This window comes from Stegostoma tigrinum, chromosome 33 (assembly GCF_030684315.1).
Source record: "Stegostoma tigrinum isolate sSteTig4 chromosome 33, sSteTig4.hap1, whole genome shotgun sequence".
Classification (NCBI taxonomy): Eukaryota; Metazoa; Chordata; class Chondrichthyes; order Orectolobiformes; family Stegostomatidae; genus Stegostoma; species Stegostoma tigrinum.
Window position 1 is genome coordinate 29,067,205 of NC_081386.1, and position 18,085 is coordinate 29,085,289.

At 41.1% G+C, this 18,085-nt stretch overlaps 1 protein-coding gene across 1 annotated transcript in view; it reads right to left on the reverse strand.

Annotated features, from left to right (window-relative positions):
• Positions 1-17: 17 nt before the first annotated feature.
• nox5 (NADPH oxidase, EF-hand calcium binding domain 5) overlaps positions 18-18,085 on the reverse strand; it is a 94,744-nt gene continuing 76,676 nt past the window's right edge. Inside the window, exons 17-19 of the mRNA XM_059639193.1 lie at positions 14,928-15,031; positions 7,483-7,645; positions 18-2,629 (exon numbers count right to left, since the gene is read on the reverse strand). Of these exons, the coding sequence (XP_059495176.1) occupies positions 2,495-2,629; positions 7,483-7,645; positions 14,928-15,031 (402 nt within the window). The 3' untranslated portion in view covers positions 18-2,494. The remainder of the gene's footprint in view (positions 2,630-7,482; positions 7,646-14,927; positions 15,032-18,085) is intronic.

An 18,085-nucleotide genomic window follows, 5' to 3' on the forward strand; every position in this document is an offset into this window, starting at 1 on the left:
ATGCAAACAACCTCATTGAAAAAATGACAGAAGCACCAGCACTGATAAGTGAACCATGTTTAGAAAAGCTAGAAAACTACACTACTTCAAGATTGACTTGCAGATTATTCCTTACACAATGCTTTTGTCATGCCTTTATTTCAGCCTCAACAGGCAATGTTCATTTAATGCCAAAAATTAGCATTTTAAACAGCACTCTTTTGCAATCATTCTTTTGAGACAGTTAAATGAGATTCTTGCAGCTTGCCCAACTGACCCATCTTGTGTAGGGTCAGTTGGAATTCATACTCTGTGCTAGTTTGTTCATTTTATATTAACCTTGACATCTCTGGTTCACATCATAAGAGCCACAAATACCACAAGAGAATCAATCTACATTTTTCAAAACCTGGGCAAAATAGAAATTACATTGAATCACAAGCCTGAAGAAATGAAAGATATCAAGATATAGACTGGAGTTTAATTACTCCTGAAGCACTGAATTAATAGTTCATTAAAATAGACATTAATTATTTTCAATGATCTAAATGCCAATGTTGTTTTTATTAAAAAATGGACAACGCCTGTCAAAATAGCAGATGCATGGAATCTGGCACATACAGCTTTGGGTAGAAATTGCATTTGTTCTGTTCAATTGTTCTCTTGCAAACAGATAAGGTGCTCATCCTAATTTGTTTTCTGCTCCATTTCAATATTGCAACTCAATGTGCTTTACACATGGAGGAATTTGGTAAATATTCACGTTAGTACAAAGGCACTGATAGTCGGGATTTTCATCAAATTGTCTGAATAATATCAAGATACAACATGGAGCCTGGTTCAGATTTAATCTCCTCTCTCATGATTGGAGGTCACAAATGCGTGTTATCATCGTTTGGTAAGTAAGACTCAAGCCAACAAGGACAATATTGGAGATGATATGTCTAAATCACAGACTTTCTCTCCTCTAATGAACATAGGATGTACGAGCATGAATAGGCCATTTAACCCTTTGACCCTGTTCTGCCAATCAAGAAGACCAGGACTGATATGATTGTGGCCCCAACTTCACCTTCCTGTCTGATCCCCTTAAACTTTGACTCCCTTGTGAAGCAAAGCTCGATGGAATTCAGCCTCGCAAGTGACAAGCCTTCACTGCTTTCTCATTAGCCACAGGCCACATGAGGAAAAGGAGGACCCAGTAAAATGAAACCGGCAGTGGCAGCTCTCTCCAAACCCACGGCTGGATAGGAGGACATGTTAGCAGTAGTCTCCTGACCTTGCAACGTGGGAGGATCACCCAACCTGTACGGGGAGTGAAGAAGAATGAAATGGTTTCTCTCCATGCAGTTCTCATGCAGTTTTCGGGAAACCAAACTTTTACCGTCTCATGTGGAAGGAAGTTAATTACCAAACTGTAACAAAATCAGACTCTTCAGTTCAAATTCAGTGAACATTGTTATAAATTAGATGAGTGAGATTGACTGTTGCACAGCATTGATTCCATATAAAATCTAATCATAGCTTGAAAAGGCAAATGGCGAATGAGAACATGATTTTCTAAAATGCTCAAGGGGTCATTGCGCACATCAATTTCCAATAACATGTTACAAGCTCCACAACAAGTGTTACTTCTACTTGAGCAAACAGAAATATGCCACATCACCATTTTGAAATACATCTAAGGCTGCAAAAGGAGGCCAGTGAAATGAGCAGATTGTTACTGCAATGAATATTATTTCTGTAAACACTAAGGCACATCAGCAAGATGAGTTAAATGAACAGATTATGTTATGAACTTCCAGGTTACCACTGGGGATCATTGTGTACCTTTGGAAATCTGCATTTTAACACAGTGAAGCCCAATGACCTCATTCATCCCATACTCAATGCAGTAAGCTGCGGTTTTCAAAAGAAAGATCTCAGTAAATATTTGAACACAATGAGTTATCTTTAAATCCTGGGTCTTCCCTTTCTTTTGGCTTCCTCTTTTGACTCAAGCTAGAATAGCCAGCATGGTTCCCTGTGTTTGAAACCTACCTGATAGTTTATCTGAGTGCCCACACTTCATGTTTGGAGCTGTATACCGAATGCAAGAAGCTAGTTGAATGTGAGGGGTATAATACTTTAACACAGCACACACAAATTTCCCAGAGTCCAATGGTGCAGAGACTAACTGCTGTGGCCAACCGTTGCTGGCTGAGGTCAACTAAGTCAGCATGTTTCAGAGATGATGCCTGGGATCTCGGATTCAGTCTGGGTTAGTCATGCCAGGGGAACAAATCAAGTGGAATCTCCACTATCCAATTGTTTGCCTTCCTGAATACCAGGCAAAAAAAGAAAAAAAAACTGATGGAAAATCTCAGATATGATTTCCTCTCTCTGGAGGAATGTCACTCCCAGCAATGCAGTGTGGCCAGACCTGAATCAATCACACGAACAGAGGAAGATTACATAAAGGCAAACTATACATTGCACCAGAGAGAAACGCAGCTGATTCACAATCACTACCACATCACTGGAAGTTTTCTTTGTAGAATTTGAAGCCAAAATGCTCACACTGAGCCTTGATTGTTTTAGCCAGGACTGGGGAACCACAGAAGAAAACATGGACCTTTCCCTTCCTCTCTTCAGCAATTTTTTGGAAAACCTACAAAAGTGAAAAAGACAATATTATCATAATGCACTGAGATTTGTTGTCACGCTGCTTACAACTATATCAACTATGCGACAACTAAAATGTTACAATTCACTTGGGGCAATGCATGGATATCAGTTCCACTGCTCCTAGAGTTTTCACAAATTTGAAAATTTAACTAAACTACCAAATACATACCGGGTTTTGATTATTAACAAGGAAATAATTATTGATTGTAGCCAAACTAATTTTCTTAACCAATGGCAGAATAACTGAATCATACCAATTTATGATTATGCACCTTAAAACATCACCCCTTTTAAACTACCGCACACAAAAGACACGCAAATAGGAACAGATAAGACACAAATATTATAGAAATAAAAACATAGTCAGGTAAACACTGTTCTGTAACACGAGCCCAAATTAAAAAAGAATGGATTGTTTTCACAATGAAGTGATCATTTTATTGGCACAGTAATGGTCAGATTTTAGTTCGCTGGGGAGGGGCAGGAGAGGTGGGGAGAGGGGAATGACAGCATGGAGAGAATGGTTCTGTGGAGGTAGAGGTGAAGCAGGAGAGAGAGGAGAAGGAAGAAGGATCTGTTGGTAGAGATTGAGATGAAGCAATGTGGAAGAAAGTTCTGGCATATAGTTGGGTGTGATGGCCTGTTACTAAGGTATAAACTCTGTCCTGTATAAATCCAAGACTTCAGCTAAGAAGTGAGAATGATACAGTAAATGTTCAGTTGGAAACAATTGCTAGATCTACTTTGCACCCATTCCAGAATATGAGCACAGTTCTAGCCTGACTGTGCAGTGCATTGGGAAAGGCTCAATTTATTAGAACTCTTGCTTGAAGTTAAAATTTTTTATTTCTTTGACCCAAATGGACTGAAAATCCAACTAGTTTATCTGCAGTCCCACCGGAAGTGAGTTTAGCCATCAACTGTTTCACTAGCGATGCAGGAAACCTCGAAATGTGAATTAGCAGAAATAAAGCACTCAAGCAAATGCCACAAACTCCCTTGCGGGGGGTTAATGAAGGCAAGGTTACTGCTACTGGTGTTGAGCGACTACAGGTTTTACAACATATTATTAAAATACCTCTTAATGCAACTTTTTCTCACAATGCATTAGCAAATGTTACTGTAAAGCATGTATCATTAGATTAAATTGCTGTCTCGGCTTTGATACACATTTCACACCCACATAATTACTGTCTGAAATCGATAGTATAGAGGAGAGATAGGGAGAATAAAAATCAATGATTTACAGCTCCAACAAGAGAGCAATCAACATGTCACTCTGTCATAATCTAAAAGCTCTTTTTACAGTTGTTATGTAATTTAAGATGCTGTGTAAAGTGTCTGTGCTATAAATTATTTTTAATGTGTCTATTCAACATTTTGCTTTTTGAATATAAAAACGCCAGTGCATACACTATATTCCACAAGTGACAATTACCAGTTTATATATTTAAATTAGTATTCTCTTCCTGTCCCTTCCTTTCTTCCTGCTCCTTGTTATTGCTGTTCTGTAATGAAGCTGGGCATGTAGTACGGCATAATATGGATGTTTGTCTGTATCCCAACTATTCAGTCACCTCAAACTCCAAATCAGCAAAATGTAGCTTTGAAATGCAAGTGATGACAGCACACCAGAACATGTTCTGATGAGTTAGACTGCCAGTTTATCCTGACTGAGGCTGAACATGGAGCACAAGTCTGCAGGAACTGGGAAATTTATAGCTGTAAGGGTGATTTTGATACCTTTCCTGGGTTAAAGGCACAGCAAGTACCAAAGATTGTTGGAGGGACCACTAAAGTGGACTTCACACCTCCCACTGGTCCTTTAATATACTATTATATTAGCTATTTCTTCATCCAAGCTTTTGTTCATCTGTCCCAGTATGTTCTTGTGTGACTTGGTGTATATAACCGGTGTGATATTTTTAAAAATACATAACTTATTTTAAGTTTGTATTTTGAATTTTGGTTAACAGTATATGTGTTTTCTGTGTGTCTGAAGTTAACAATTAACATGTAAGTATTTCTGTAGCCATGGTGATTTCTTTTACTACAGTTTGTGAGAGCCTTTTAGGCATTCTAACGGGTTTTAGTTTACTTCAGGATATTATGGGCTGGCAATATAGACAATTGTACCTCAATGTTTCTGTTTGAAATTTCTGGATTGGGAGGTTTATTGGCCTTAAGGGAAATATCCATAGCTTAGAGAAAGATATTTTTGCTTTGAGAGGGGTAATTCCTTGAGGTCCTTGCATGGAGATGTATGTATACAGCAGTGCTCTTGAGAAAGGGTGAATATGGTGAAACTAGATTATTTCAGAGTAAGGAGTATTTTTAGTTCCAGACTAGAAGTGTTAGGGGATAAAACTGTGAAGAGGACTTGAAGCTAAGCATATGTAACATGTTATTTGTACGATGGCTCCAGGAAGAAGCTATCATTATTTGCATTTTAGGAGTTAAAGTTGTAGCTACCTTAAACCTATCAAGACGTTAGAGAAGGAGTTCTGGTGTAAGTGCTGTGCAAGAGTTGCTGTTAGGTATTGTATAAGGACTTTTTTATAGAATTGGTAAAGGAGTGTTTTGGGATTGACAGGATTATACATTTACTGTGAGCTCTTTGAATTTGTGTTATCAGTAAATAGATTCGTTTATTCTATTTTATATTCATTTCTTTTGCTTAATAAACTTCTATTTTATTGTTTAAACAAAAGCTACGACATTGCATGCTTGTGTTTCTGCGAAAGACAACCTAGTTAAAACCAAAACAAAGCAAAAATTGCTGGAAATGCAAGTTATTTTTGTTAAATGGGCTACTTCCTGGCCACTGGAAACTTTCAATGGTAGGAATACTAAGCTTTAAAATGTGTAAATGTTCCAGATACAGTATTGAATAGGTATAATTGCTGATTTCTGGATTTGTATGCATTATAAACAAAAATATATAGTTGTGCAGAATTTAAGTAATCTCACTGACCATCAGAACTGCTTTCACGACATAAATAGGAGTAGAAATCTCAAACTGACTTGAATCTGTATCCCTGTGGGCCATACTGGCATTACCAATACTGTATAGAATAGACAGGGCAAAACCATCAGCCTAGACCAACACCAAGTCAAAGGATTGAAGAATTGGGACCAAGTTGGTTGATCTTACTTGATATTTATATTTTGCAAAGATCTTCTCAAATTCTCTCCTTCTTGCACTTTTTAAAAATTTGTCTTGGAATATAAGTAATTTGGGCAAGGCCAGCATTTAGTCTCCATCTCTAATTTCACTGAAGAAAATTGCGATGAGTTGCCATTTGAATCATTGCAGTGCATGTGTCGTAGGCGTAGCCAGTGCTTTTCTCTGTAGCAGCTATAAGTAGCTTCCTTCTCCACTCCAGAGGGCAGTTTAGAGGCAATCACATTACTATGGATCTGGAAGCCAGACAGGGTGAGGATAGCAGATATCATCTCCGAAAAGATATCAGTAAACCAGGTGGGTTTGCCACAGTCTGACAGTTTCATGATCATTATTGATGACACTGCAATTTATTCCAATTTTATTATTGTAATTTAAATTTCCCCAGATGCTGTGGTAGAATCTGAACTCTCGTGCACAGTATAATTTCAGGTATCTGGATCCAGTAACATTATCACTTTGCTACATCACCCGAGGAATGTACCACAGAATCCGTAACATGAAGAGGTCGGGTGGGGGATTAATCAAGAGGCAGAAAGTATGGGGAGGGTGAGAAAGGGCTTAAGAAGCAAACAAGATGTTGTTAGATAAAATGATCTTTTTATCAGACAATGGAAAGAGCATGAAAACAATGAGAGAAACAATGTTACAATTGCTAATATAGTGAGAAGGAAAAGGGAAGAGACAGAAGGCAGTTTGAAACCTCATTAGCAAAACCTACTATTAAATGGGTTGCTTTACCTAGCTGTAAGGAGGTGAGGAAAGCACATCATCTCAAACATTGCAATCTGCTGCATTTGTACCAACTCCTGAAGAAAGGTCACCTGCAGGAATCAGCCCGGCCATCTATCCTCTGCATGCCAACAGGTTCAACTGATAACATTATAATGTGCCCTTTTAGAAAGGCATAGAAGGGGATGTCGGAACACCCAGAAATTAAAGTAACAAGTGACCTGGAGATCAGGGTCACATAGGCAGACAGAAGGCATTTCTGCCAGCAGTACAAAGAAAACATGCTTTAATTACAGAACACTAGATTAGAAAAATAAAAGTTGCTTTCTTTTCGGTCATGGGAGAGTGACTGTTGTTAGCTCAGCCAACAGTAATTGCCATTCCTTCTTGCCCTGAAGAAGGTGGTGCTGAGAACCACTGCAGTCCTTGGAGTGTAGGTACACTCACAGTGCTATTTGGAAGGGACTTTGACCTCAAAGCAGCGAAGGAACAGTGATATAGTTCCAAATTATGCTGATGTGTGGCTCAGAGGGGAATTAGCATGTGTTGCTGATCTTGTCTCGATGGGTGGTAGTGGTCAAAGGTTTGGAAGTGCTGTTGGAAGAATCTTCTTGAGTTACTGGCGTTATATTTCACATGGAAAAGTACGTAGCGTCTTGAGTAGATATCAGAAAAGTCACATTGTCTGCAGTCTCCTATTTTCGTGAACTCATTCTTTCTGTGTCACCCCACTCTCCCACTTTCTGTCACCCCACCTCCAGCTTTCCTTTCCCTGGCACTTCCCCAGAGTAGGGACAGTAAAGCCAGTTGTAGCACCTCATGTGTGTCCCAGGCTGGGATCACTGAACAATTTCCCCACTGAGCTATACATCTGATTGCCCACAAGGAAAACATCCCATTTACTTCTTTTTCCCAATTACCTTGGCCCAGTCTGGCCGACCTGGCTGTGTTCTGGTTCGCAAGCCCGTAATGGAATCACGATTCTCTTTCTTAGCCAACAGATCCAGAGCCATCTGTAGACCCAAAGCCTTCATGTCATTTTTACTGAGAGCAGAGGTCATGTACATGTGCATCTCCAAGAATCTACCTATACATTGGAAGGAAGAAATGACTGACTTAACAATTCTGATCACGCAATCACAGCCACATCATGTTTGACAGATTATTTTTGTTCGATCATGGGACATGGGTGTCACTCGCTAGGCCAGCATTTATTACCCATTCCCAATTGAAGTTGAGTTAACTACATTGCTGTAAGTCTGGAGTCACATGTAGGCCAGACCAGATAAGGATAGCAGATTTCCATCGTTGAAGGACATTAGTGAACCAAATTATTTTTCACAATCATCAATAGTGGTTACATGGTCACCATTCGGCTGCCTTCCAGATTCTTTTTTAAATGAAATCAAACTTCACCATCTGCTATGGTAGGATTTGAACTCATGTCCCAAAATATTAGCCTGGAGCTTTGGATTTTTAAGGTCCAATGACTTATCATGGTGCCATCAACTCCCCTGTCTGACATACAGAAATTATTACATGTTGGTGTACAGGGACAATTTAAACGTTTGCAGATGACAAAAAACTTAGAAGCATTATAAACTTTGAAGAGGGCTGCATAGAACTCCAAAGGATATTGACAGGTATGTGATATAGACTGATAGGTCAATAGTTTGTTGCCATTCAAACCTATGAAGGCTGTGAACAGAATGGATAGGGAGAAATTGTTTCCATTCGTAAAAGGTTTGATAACCGGAGGGTACATACTTAAAGTGTTTTGCAAAAGAAGCAAATGTGAACCGAGCAATAAAAGAGTTAGAAGTAAGATTGATCCAGGTTTAGTATCCACTGTCTAGAAAAGTGCTGATAGCAGGAACAATTAAGGCACACAGGAGACAATTCGATGATTATTTCAATAGATCATTGGCCTGAAGATTCTGATATAGTTTTCGGAGCAGCACTGACTGGAATTAAATGGTGGTATCATGCAGAATCCCAATTTCAGCAGATTTCAGGAAATCCCTATCTCGTCCCACTAGTCCTGACACCCTCCTTCCCACACCACGAGACATGATAACCCCTCACTCCCCTCATCATCTCAACACTCCACTCACCTGTTGCTGAACATGACACAACCTTCACCCCCAGAGAGTGACCTACCCTATGCATGACCTACTCAATGTGTTTCATCTCTTGCCTGGCACACTGGTATTCTATTCACACACCACCCTAATTACCTGGAACCCTAGTTACCTGGTAGCCTATCTCCTGAACCAACTGCCACCCTGACCTCATTCTTAAATAGATAGATAGGTTCTTGATTATCAAGGGGATCAAAGATTACAAGGAGAAAGTGGGAGAATGGGGTTGAGGAACTTATCAGCCATGATTGCATGGTGGAGCAAACTCGATGGGCCGAATGGCCTAATTTCCGCTCCTACGTCTTATGGTCTTATGGTCTTAACTGATATATTTTGAGTGCGAGCAGCAGCGGAGGTAAGACGGTTCCGGAAGGCTGCAGCTAAGGTAAAGCAGTTTATTTTTAAAATTACTTACCGGTAGCGGGCAGCGGTGTTTTTCCCCTTTCAGAGAAGGAGCGGGAGCAGCAGAGGAAGTGACGAGGACCAGAGGGGCAGCCGGGAAGGAAAGCAGTGAGTATATATATCAGCAAGGCGGCTAAACCCGAGACTCTACAACTGTGGAGTCTCCCACCCGCCCTCCTCCTCTAACCTAGTTAATAAGGTAAGGTTCTTTCTAAACTTTCTCTATTGAATATAAGTTTGTTATTAATTTGTTATTATTACTTGAAGTAAGCTTTCTACTTTAGTACTGAGTGGGTGTTCAGATAAGTGGGGTATGGATGCTAGGGCAGTTGCTTGCTCCTCGACAAAGGAAGCTTCTGTAGCTGTGATACCCTCTCTGATTAGTAGTGCTACACCCCCTCCTCTTTTTCCCCCCTCCCTATTCTTTTTAAATGTTCTAAACCCTGGAACATCCAGCAACCATTCCTGCCCCTGAGAAACCCATGTCTCTGTTATGGCCACAACATCATAGCACCAGGTACTCATCCATGCTCTAAGTTCATCACTTTTATTCCACGTCTCCACTGGCTACATCTGCGGGAAGTGCACCCAACTACAGCTCCTTGAAAACCGTGTTAGGGAAATGGAGCTGGAGCTGATGAACTACGGATCATTCGGGAGGCAGAGGGGGTAATTGAGAGGAGTTACCGGGAGTTGGTCACTCCTAAGGCTCAGGACAAGGATAGATGGGTCACAGTTAGGGGGAGGAAAGGGGACAGACAGACAGTGCAGAGATCCCCTGTGGGCATTCCCCTCAGCAATAAGTATACCGTTTTGGATACTGCTGGGGGAAATGACCTACCAGAGGAAAGCCATAGTAGTCAGTTCTCTGGCACTGAGCCTGACACTGTGGCAAAGAAGGGAAGGGGGCAGAATAGAAAAGTACTCGTGGTAGGGGACTCGATAGTTAGGGGAATTGACAGGAGATTTTGTGGTCAGGATCGGGATTCCCGGAAGGCATGTTGCCTCCCTGGTGCCAGGTTCCGGGACGTCTCCGATCGGGTGTATAAGGTTCTAAAAAGGGAGGGCGAACAGCCAGAAATCGTGTTACATATTGGCACTAATGATATAGCCAGAAATAGGATTGAGGATATAAAAAGTGATTTCACGGAGTTAGGATGGAAGCTGCAGAGCAGGACGAACAGAGTAGTGTTCTCTGGTTTACTACCGTTGCCACGAGATAGCGAGGCGAGGAACAGGGAGCGGGCGCAGCTTAACACGTGGCTACGCAGCTGGTGTAGGAGGGAGGGCTTCAGATATGTAGATAATTGGGATGCCTTCTGGGGAAGGTGGGACCTGTACAAGAAGGACGGGGTTGCATCTGAACTGGAAGGGGACCAATGTCCTGGGTGGAAGGTTTGCTCGAGTAGTTCAAGAGGGTTTAAACTAGTATGGCAGGGGGGTGGGAACCTGAGCTGTATACCGGAGGTGAGCGTTGATGCAGGTGAGGCAGTAGCAAGAGATAGACCAACTAGTGGGAAGGATTTTCCTGGGAAGGAACCAAGGGATCAGTTAAAGCGTGTTTGCTTTAATGCAAGGAGTATCAGGAATAAAAGTAATGAACTTAGAGCATGGATGAGTACCTGGTGCTATGATGTTGTGGCCATAACAGAGACATGGGTTTCTCATGGGCAGGAATGGTTGCTGGATGTTCCAGGGTTTAGAACATTTAAAAAGAATAGGGAGGGGGGAAAAAGAGGAGGGGGTGTAGCACTACTAATCAGAGAGGGTATCACAGCTACAGAAGCTTCCTTTGTCGAGGAAGATCTGCCTACTGAGTCAGTACGGGTGGAAATTAGGAACAGCAAGGGAGCAGTCACCTCGTTAGGGGTTTACTACAGGCCCCCCAATAGCAGCAGGGAGATTGAAGAAAGCATAGGTCGACAGATTTTGGAAAAGTGTGGACGCAGTAGGGTTGTGGTAATGGGTGACTTTAACTTTCCCAATATTGATTGGAACCTGCTTTGAGCAGAAGATTTGAATGGAGCTGTTTTTGTAAGATGTGTTCAGGAGGGTTTCCTAATGCAGTACGTTGACAGGCCGACGAGGGGAGAGGCCATTCTAGACTTGGTGCTCGGAAACGAGCCGGGGCAGGTATCAGATCTTGTGGTGGGAGAGCATTTTGGTGATAGTGACCATAACTGCCTCACATTCTACATAGCTATGGAGAAGGAGAGGATTAGGCAAAATGGGAGGATATTTAATTGGGGAAGAGGAAACTATGACGCGATTAGACATGAGTTAGGAAGCATGGACTGGGAGCAATTGTTCCATGGCAAGGGAACTATAGACATGTGGAGACTGTTTAAGGAACAGTTGTTGCGAGTGATGAGTAAATGTGTCCCTCTGAGACAGGCAAGAAGGGGTAAGATAAAGGAACCTTGGATGACGAGAGCGGTGGAGCTTCTTGTGAAAAGGAAGAAGGTAGCTTACATAAGGTGGAGGAAGCTAGGGTCAAGTCCAGCTAGAGAGGATTACACACAGGCAAGGAAGGAGCTCAAAAATGGTCTGAGGAGAGCCAGGAGGGGGCACGAGAAAGGCTTGGCAGAAGGAATCAGGGAAAACACAAAGGCATTTTACACTTATGTGAGGAATAAGAGAATGGTCAAAGAAAGAGTAGGGCCGATCAGGGATAGCATAGGGAACTTGTGTGTGGAGTCTGAGGAGGTAGGGGAAGTGCTAAATGAGTTTTTTGCTTCTGTCTTTACGAAAGAAACGAACTTTGTAGTGAATGAAACCTTTGAAGAGCAGGTGTGCATGCTGGAATTGATAGAGATAGAGGAAGCTGATGTGCTGAAAATCTTGTCAAACATTAAGATTGACAAGTCGCCAGGCCCGGACCAGATTTGTCCTCGGCTGCTTTGGAAAGCGAGAAATGCAATTGCTTCACCACTTGTGAAGATCTTTGCATCCTCACTCTCCACTGGAGTCATACCTGAGGACTGGAGAGTGGCAAATGTAATTCCTCTCTTCAAGAAAGGAAATAGGGAAATCCCCGGCAATTACAGACCGGTAAGTCTCACGTCTGTCGTCTGCAAGGTGTTAGAAAGGATTCTGAGGGATAGGATTTATGACCATCTGGAAGAGCATGGCTTGATCAAATGCAGTCAACACGGCTTTGTGAGGGGCAGGTCATGCCTCACAAACCTTATTGAGTTCTTTGAGGATGTGACTAGAAAAGTTGATGAGGGTCGAGCTGTGGATGTGGTGTATATGGACTTCAGTAAGGCATTTGATAAGGTTCCCCATGGTAGGCTCATTCAGAAGGTCAGGAGGAATGGGATACAGGGGAACTTAGCTGCCTGGATACAGAATTGGCTGGCCAACAGAAGACAGCGACTGGTAGTAGAAGGAAAATATTCTGCCTGGAAGTCAGTGGTGAGTGGGGTTCCACAGGGCTCTGTCCTTGGGCCTCTACTGTTTGTAATTTTTATTAATGACTTGGATGAGGGGATTGAAGGATGGGTCAGCAAGTTTGCAGATGACACAAAGGTCGGAGGTGTCGTTGACAGTATAGACGGCTGTTGTAGGCTGCAGCGGGACATTGACAGGATGCAGAGATGGGCTGAGAGGTGGCAGATGGAGTTCAACCTGGATAAATGCAAGGTGATGCACTTTGGAAAGTTGAATTTGAAAGCTGAGTACAGGATTAAGGATAGGATTCTTGGCAGTGTGGAGGAACAGAGGGATCTTGGTGTGCAGATACATAGATCCCTTAAAATGGCCACCCAAGTGGACAGGATTGTTAAGAAAGCATATGGTGTTTTGGCTTTCATTAACAGGGGGATTGAGTTTAAGAGTCATGAGATCTTGTTGCAGCTCTATAAAACTTTGGTTAGACCGCACTTGGAATATTGTGTCCAGTTCTGGTCGCCGTATTATAGGAAAGATGTGGATGCTTTGGAGAGGGTTCAGAGGAGGTTTACCAGGATGCTGCCTGGACTGGAGGGCTTATCTTATGAAGAGAGGTTGACTGAGCTCGGTCTCTTTTTATTGGAGAAAAGGAGGATGAGAGGGGACCTAATTGAGGTATACAAGATAATGAGAGGCATAGATAGAGTTGATAGCCAGAGACTATTTCCCAGGGCAGAAATGGCTAGCACGAGGGGTCATAGTTTTAAGCTGGTTGGTGGAAAGTATAGAGGGGATGTCAGAGGCGGGTTCTTTACACAGAGAGTTGTGAGAGCATGGAATGCGTTGCCAGCAGCAGTTGTGGAAGCAAGGTCATTGAGGTCATTTAAGAGACTGCTGGACATGCATATGGTCACAGAAATTTGAGGGTGCATACATGAGGATCAATGGTCGGCACAACATTGTGGGCTGAAGGGCCTGTTCTGTGCTGTACTGTTCTATGTTTCTATGTTTCTATGTTCTATGTTTCTATGTTTCTATGTTCTATGTTTCTATGTTTCTATGTTTCTATGTTCTATGTTCTATGTTTCTATGTTCTATGTTCTATGTTTCTATGTTCTATGTTCTATGTTTCTATGTTTCTATGTTTCTATGTTCTATGTTCTATGTTTCTATGTTCTATGTTCTATGTTTCTATGTTCTATGTTCTATGTTTCTATGTTTCTATGTTTCTATGTTCTATGTTTCTATGTTTCTATGTTCTATGTTTCTATGTTTCTATGTTTCTATGTTCTATGTTCTATGTTTCTATGTTCTATGTTCTATGTTTCTATGTTCTATGTTCTATGTTCTATGTTTCTATGTTCTATGTTCTATGTTTCTATGTTTCTATGTTCTATGTTTCTATGTTTCTATGTTCTATGTTTCTATGTTTCTATGTTCTATGTTCTATGTTCTATGTTTCTATGTTTCTATGTTCTATGTTCTATGTTCTATGTTTCTATGTTCTATGTTCTATCTAGCCTCTCAGAGCAGCTGCCGCAGTCATTGCTTGTGCAGCCTAATACTGAAGCCCCAGAAGCTGGTATATTGATGGGACATGGTTTCACTTTGTTCACGTCTCCTGCACCCGTACAGAACTATCTGATTTCAGGTTCATTCCATATTTCTGAAGAAGCCAGGATTGGAACTCCCAGCTAGAAATGTGGAACTTAGTCCCAGTGGAAAAAGAAATTCAGAGTGTCAATCCGAGGGTGTGAATAGTTATGTGGAATGATCCTAGGCTTATGCTTGGCACTTACACAATATAGAGAAAAACCGCATTCACATTTTAAGATAATTCTCTTTCTTTTCCAGCCTGGAAAAGTTATCCAGTTTCATTTCATGCTTAGTCTGCAGCCTCATATTTGAATCAATTAATTTGGTGAAAACATAGCTGTCGCAACTACTTGTGACATACATACAATTATCATAATGTACTGAAAGTTGTGCAGTGAAAAATACTCTCTCCAAACACAGCCCAACTCTGGAAGGATAAAATCCATAACTATACAGCCATGTGTTTCACCATTCAAGTGAGAATACTCGGAACATTTTTCATGTCCACATTTACAGTTCAACTATGCCCTACCATACACCACTGACCTGCACATTTATGTTAAATTGAGGCTGCATCCGCTTACTCAGGTGAAAGAGGCCATGAAGAAGAGGAGGAAAATACTTCCCAGTGTATATTCACCCCTCAAAATCGCTAAACCAGATTATTTGGCCATTTTCATTGTGATTTGTGGGAGTTCATTGTGCTGTTGGAAATATATTTTCTACACAACTACAATAATCAGACTTCACAATACTTCAGTAATTGTGAAGTACTCTAAGTAATCTTGAAATTGTACAGGGTGCTAGATTAATTCACATCTTTGCTTGTCGACCTACCTTGAGGCTCTTCATCTGCTTGGTCCATCTCTAGTTTAGTCAGAAGGCTAACAAACCACTCAAACGATTTCTGGTCCCTGTTGATCCAAATAAAGTCAACCTGTAATCACAAATCCTCACCATTATTCTTTATGATCTTATTAGTTTGAAACCACATTCACTGTCCCAAAACGTGCCATAACCCTCCTGATCTCCACAGACTGTGCAAAAGCCCACAGGAACATAAGAAACTGGAGCTGGAGTAGACCATTCGGTCCCTCGAGCCTGCTGTGCCATTCAATAAGAGGGTTGTTTCTTCTTTACATTTCTCCAAGAAGACTTCTATCCCCTTTGGAGAATCGAGGGAAGTGTTGGAAGAATTCACAGGTTCATGAGCTTTTTGAACTGCATCATGAATGCCCCTTTCACGGCCAACAAATTCTTGTGGGAACTTGAATCCAGAACTGCTGGCCCAGCGATAGGGACACTACCATTGCACTGCAAGATCTCCCTCCGTGGTTGATCCAACTCAACTGCAATCTTCTGTTTGCTCTCCAAATCCCTTCATTCCCTGATCTGCGTCTTGAATGAATTCAATCATCGATCCTTCAATACCTCTATAGTAGAGAATTCAAGAGATTTATTTCTATCCGAGTGAAGAAATTTTCCTGAAAGTCCTGTCGAATGTGAGGAATACACACAAAATCTCGGATAGATCTTGGAAATTTTGACCTCAGCGCACAGCCAAAAATCAGAAATATTGTGCTGAATTATTTTCTCACATTGATTTCAAAGTAGGGAAAATAATTGAAAATTTAGCCATTACACACTGTTCTTGATTACCCACATTGTGTAGCTGGACGCACATTGTGTTCGATCAGCACTGACAAAAAGAAGAATAATAATTACACACATGAGAAATGAATAACTCCAGCAGAAAGTTTGTTAATGAAAGCATCTGAGTATTTTATTCTTGTTTCCTGTCCGGCAAGCATTAAGTCTGTCTCAGGTCCTGACACTGCAGCATAGAGAAACATACGTCTAGTTTATGTGGAGTAGAACACTTAATTTGCACAAAGTGTACAGCACAGAAACCCATTTGGTCCATCCAGGTATTTATTACCCATCCTTACTTATAACTCCTTCAGGCTAGCCCTCTATCCCCTTCTCCCTCACACAGTTACACAGTTACAGTTCTCTTTAAATGTCTCTTCATTATTTGCCTCAACACCTCTCTGTGGTAGCGAATTCCACATTCCAACACTTTCTGGGTAAAGACATTTCTTCTGAATCCCTGATCTGATTTCTGAGTGACTATATTATATTGAAGCCATCTACTTTTGCTCCTTCTGCTCCTAATCTATAATGCTTTTCTCCTTAGTACTCAAATTCCAATTGAACAATGCGTCCAATTAGTATGAGCAGAACAATCTGCCAATCTCACCTTTTCAAAAGTGCCAGAGGTTCAGAAGTGGGGAAACAGAATGCTTCACTACGAGTAAATTTAGTTTTCTCAGGATTTTCTGTAATTTTATCAATGACCTGATTATATTAAAATACATGGGGTGTACCTTTCCAGTGGTTTAGCTGTTTCAGCATGATTCATTAAAGCTTGGATGAATGACTACACACAGTAATGGGTGCTCATCCATCTGCTTGTTGGAAGAATCATGTGGGAGCAGCTCAGACACTGTAAAAGAATAGAGCAGATTATGACAAAATCACACTCTCTGCTACGGCACAAAGAACATGGCAAGCACTCACACTTGAGTAAGCCTTTTGGCGAGATATCAGAACATGACAACCTCTAGAACATTAAGGGATGCAAGGACAGCACAGTAGCTCAGTGGTTAACAATGCTGCCTAACAGCACTGGGGACTCAGGTTCAAATCCAAACTCAGGTGACTGTCTGTGTGGAGTTTGTATGTTCTTTCTGCCTCTGTATGGGTCTCCTCTGAGTGGTCCAGAGTCCAAAGAGGTGCAAGTTAGGCAGATTGGTCATGCTATAGTGTCCAGCAATGCGTAGGTTAGGTGGGTTAACCATGGGGAATGCAGGGTTATAGGGAGAGGATGGGGTGGGTCTGACTGGGGTGCTCTTCAGAGGGCTGGTGTGGACTGAATGGGCCAAATGGCTTGCTTCCACTCAATAAAAAAGGGATTCTGTTAAAGGAAGTTGGGGAGAAACTGACTTTTGAATTTTAAATAAGTATGATCCGTAAGCATTTATTTCATGGTTTTTGATACAACTTGAAGTCTTCACACAATTAACCATCTCATAATTATTTTCTGTTGTCTCCTATTATCCATGTAAACCAGTTAATTATCATACAATGTCAATGTCTGTTAATATTCTGCAACATTAATTAATTAATGAGTTGCTGCCGTAGAGGTTAAACATCCTTGAATAATACTGGTTAACTACATAATAAGTACAACTGATCCAGTAGTGATGAAAGGTGTATTTGGCGTTTGGGTTTTAAGATAGAAGTAGATGGAAACGGGTCAGTTCTGTAAAGGTTGTTTGTTTTAAACAGGTAAAATAAATCATTTCTTACAGTATTTTAAGTGCATCAATTCCAAGAAAGCATGTGACTGCTGTCAGTTGCCGAGCAGAACTCTATAGTGATAATGGATTGAATGTTTATACAACTGAGTTTACAACAGACCATAAAGCTAGTAGATTTTGTTTTTGAGTTCAACTCAAAAGAATCAAGAGTTCAGTTCAGAAGGAAGAACATGCAGGATAAGCAAGCTTTTAGTTCAGGGAAACCAGTCATTTTTCTCATTTGTGGAGTTTCTAAGTCAGGAGAGTTTGGAGAAAAGTCTTCAAGTTGTTACCACCAGAAAGGTTCAGTCCATCAATATTATGAAAGGTTCCTGCCTTAGAAAAAACTCATAAAACTGTCTCTGCCATCCAAGGAAATGAAATTTGGAAGAATCAATTTGAATTGGGGTAGGAGTAAAATTGCCCTGGGACTGAGTATCTAAAAAAGGACAGTGTTGGAGAATAGGTTAAAACTTTGTTTTGTTGTTTATATTTAGATCTTTCTAAATTACATATATAGCTTTGTTTGAACTTCTTTTCTCTTATTTTTTGTAATAAACTTATACCCTGTTGTTGAGGAACATCTGTAGCCTCAGCAAAGACCTTTCAGAGACTAATTACCAAGGTAG